At 42.6% G+C, this 2,892-nt stretch overlaps 1 protein-coding gene across 4 annotated transcripts in view; it reads left to right on the forward strand.

Moving 5' to 3' along the window:
• Papss2 (3'-phosphoadenosine 5'-phosphosulfate synthase 2) overlaps positions 1-2,892 on the forward strand; it is a 71,961-nt gene extending 69,069 nt beyond the window's left edge. For all 4 annotated transcript variants that reach the window (XM_029472299.1, XM_021151270.2, XM_029472298.1 and 1 more), the window contains 2 exons: positions 187-416; positions 1,180-2,892. In XM_029472299.1, coding sequence (XP_029328159.1) covers positions 187-416; positions 1,180-1,321 — 372 coding nt within the window. In that variant the 3' untranslated portion in view covers positions 1,322-2,892. The remainder of the gene's footprint in view (positions 1-186; positions 417-1,179) is intronic.

Below are 2,892 nucleotides of genomic sequence, written 5' to 3' on the forward strand. Positions count from 1 at the left end.
AAAAAAAAAAATACTCCAGTTTTATCCAATATAACCCAGCTTGAATAGTGCTAGAGGCTTAGACTCACGGACTTCCTCACTACTTTTAAATGACCTGCCCCTTTCAATCACTTCAAAAGCAAAATTAAAAGAATTGGCGTAAAGAGGAACCTCTGGCCATCATGTCCCCTATGTGATATTTTCCAGGTCCAGTGGCATTGCAGGTGCCGGATGATTGCAGGAGCCAATTTCTACATTGTGGGTAGGGATCCCGCAGGAATGCCCCATCCTGAGACAAAGAAAGACCTATATGAACCCACCCACGGGGGCAAGGTCTTGAGTATGGCCCCTGGTCTTACCTCTGTGGAAATCATTCCGTTCCGAGTGGCTGCCTACAATAAAATTAAAAAGGCCATGGACTTTTATGATCCAGCAAGGTAGGTTTCTGGAGGGAAAAAAAAATTAATTGACATGACAACTGTCCTGAGGGAAAACTTTGACCCTCTGGAAAAGTCTCCAGTCTACAGGCTTCCAATGGGAAAGACACTCTTGAGTTATAGACCTGCTCTTGCAAATGCTGTGTCCCCTGACATTGTTGGCAGAGTCCTCTGCATGTAGGTGTTGGTCTGTAAACATTTCTCTTTGGTCCGATGGATATAGCTTACTAGCAGAATACTTGCCTAGCATGTGCACAGCACTGGGTTTGATCTCCAGGAACCCCACAGAAAGTTCTTGAGCTGGGCATAGTGCTACATGCCGACAGTCATGGCACAAGGGAGCGAGAGGCAGGCTGGTCATCTTTGGCTATATCAAGCTTTAGGCCAGGCTAGGCTATATGAAACTCCATAGATCTGCCTTATGTAGACACCTAACACTAAGTGAAAGGACATGGGGAGAGACACTTTTCAATGAGCACTTACGGCACATGTCTGCTCCATACCAAGTTCACACAAGTTAGCCTCTGGCCTCAAGATATAAAAGAGCACGTGTACAAGAACCATTGTGTAGACACCTACTTTTATCCCTCCTTTGTTCCACAAGATTCAGAGCTAAAGCCTGAGACAACTGCCCATTTTGAAACATTTGGCTGTTTACAGAAAAAAGAAAAAAAATGCAAAAAAAAAATCAGCAATGTAGCCCCAGGGATCTTTAAAGAGCTGCTACTTCCCTCTGCTGAACTCTCTGTTGCTGTACTGACAGGCACGAGGAGTTTGACTTCATCTCAGGAACTCGCATGAGGAAGCTCGCCCGGGAAGGAGAAGATCCCCCAGATGGCTTCATGGCCCCGAAAGCGTGGAAAGTGTTGACAGATTACTACAGGTCTCTGGAGAAGACCAACTAGGTGCTCCTGGCTCTGGCTTCTTTCTCAAGTGCTCTCTGACGATTATTTTTTTTCTATTTTTGTGATTTAGCTGCTCTGTATTCAGTTGCTTCTCGGTGACTTTTTAAAGCTAGTATTTTTGCAATGAAGTAAAAGGCTGTACCCATAATTTAAAACCAAGTTCATTATGTCTATGAAGCTCACACTGGAGACTGAGTCTTAGGTGAAAGCAATATCGTTGTACGTTCCAGAATGAAAGCACTCTCACTGTACTTCATCTCAGCCGGTATGTCTCAGATTTCTTAAAAATGTGACTGTGTGGCTAGCTGCCTAGCCCAGAACAGAATCGTACTTTCCAGCTTACTTGTGCCAGCCTGGAATCTCAATGTCACTTACCAAAAGAAAACACACACACACACACACTGTCGCTTTGAAGGAAATGTGTTTTACATCAGGACTCTTACTTCATGACTACACATACCCTCACGGCCCAATGGACGAGCTGAAGATGCAACTGGAAGAAAAATATGTGTGAAGATGTGAATTAAGTCTTAAGGAACAATGTAATTTATGTCTGCCATGAAAATGTCATCATCCAATAGCGAGAGACGCTCTAACGGCCTTCTATGAATAGTTACTCTAGTTTGGCTGGTACTTTTCAAAAGCATGGTATGCTTGGATCAAAACAATTTTTCCCCCACAGACTAAACCACCAGGATATATTGTAGACTACTTTCCCCACACTTTGCGGTGGCCATAGTTATTATAGAAGCACCTAAGTGATCGCTGTAATCAAAACCAATCCACATATTAATGAGAAGCTAAAACTTGATTTAAAATATAAAATCCAAACATCATCCTAGTGAAGATATATACACATAAGTTTTGAGAGCTGCTGAACATGTAATATACAAAGTTGACATTAGTGAATACTGCCGACACTGAAAGACTGCCCAGCCCACCATCCTCCTAAGCTAGGGCCCTGCCTACCCTAGACAACACAGGGACAGGTTCCGATTTCCTGAAGCTACTTAGTGAAGCTCTCCTTGAGGATGCTAAAAAGCAACCACCTTGGAGACCGACGGTTTAGGGTATCCCAAACTCTTGATGTTGTAAGTTTCCAGAATGAACCTGGTATGAGATGTCCTTTGATGGTTTATTTGCTAAGAGGGAATTTTGGTTATTGTATGCATGGTTCATTGTTGCCAAGGAATACATAAGAGAAAAAGCATCTTTATATACAGGTTTCTTTGGAAGAGACCACAGACTGAAAAGAGAAACTGATTTTTTTTTTCATACTGCCACGTTTTTTTAAATGCTAGGAAAAGCGCTATGGAGAGTAAGTTATATACTGTGACCACAGCAAAGTGAGTCTTCAACTGTGCGGTGCCTGTGCTCACTTACGTCAGAGCTATTTATTCACTGCCGCCTTTAAAGCTATGTATTCACTGAAAACATGACAGGGTTGTAGTGCCTTAGCAAATGAAGTTGTGATTTTAAGACAGTAAAGTGCCTTTCTGCTGTAGCACACAGTATAACTGTTCCAGTGTCCCGCTGATACTTGTTCTTATTCAATAAATCTCTCAAAAGAC

This window comes from Mus caroli, chromosome 19 (assembly GCF_900094665.2).
Source record: "Mus caroli chromosome 19, CAROLI_EIJ_v1.1, whole genome shotgun sequence".
In the NCBI taxonomy this organism is placed as follows: domain Eukaryota; kingdom Metazoa; phylum Chordata; class Mammalia; order Rodentia; family Muridae; genus Mus; species Mus caroli.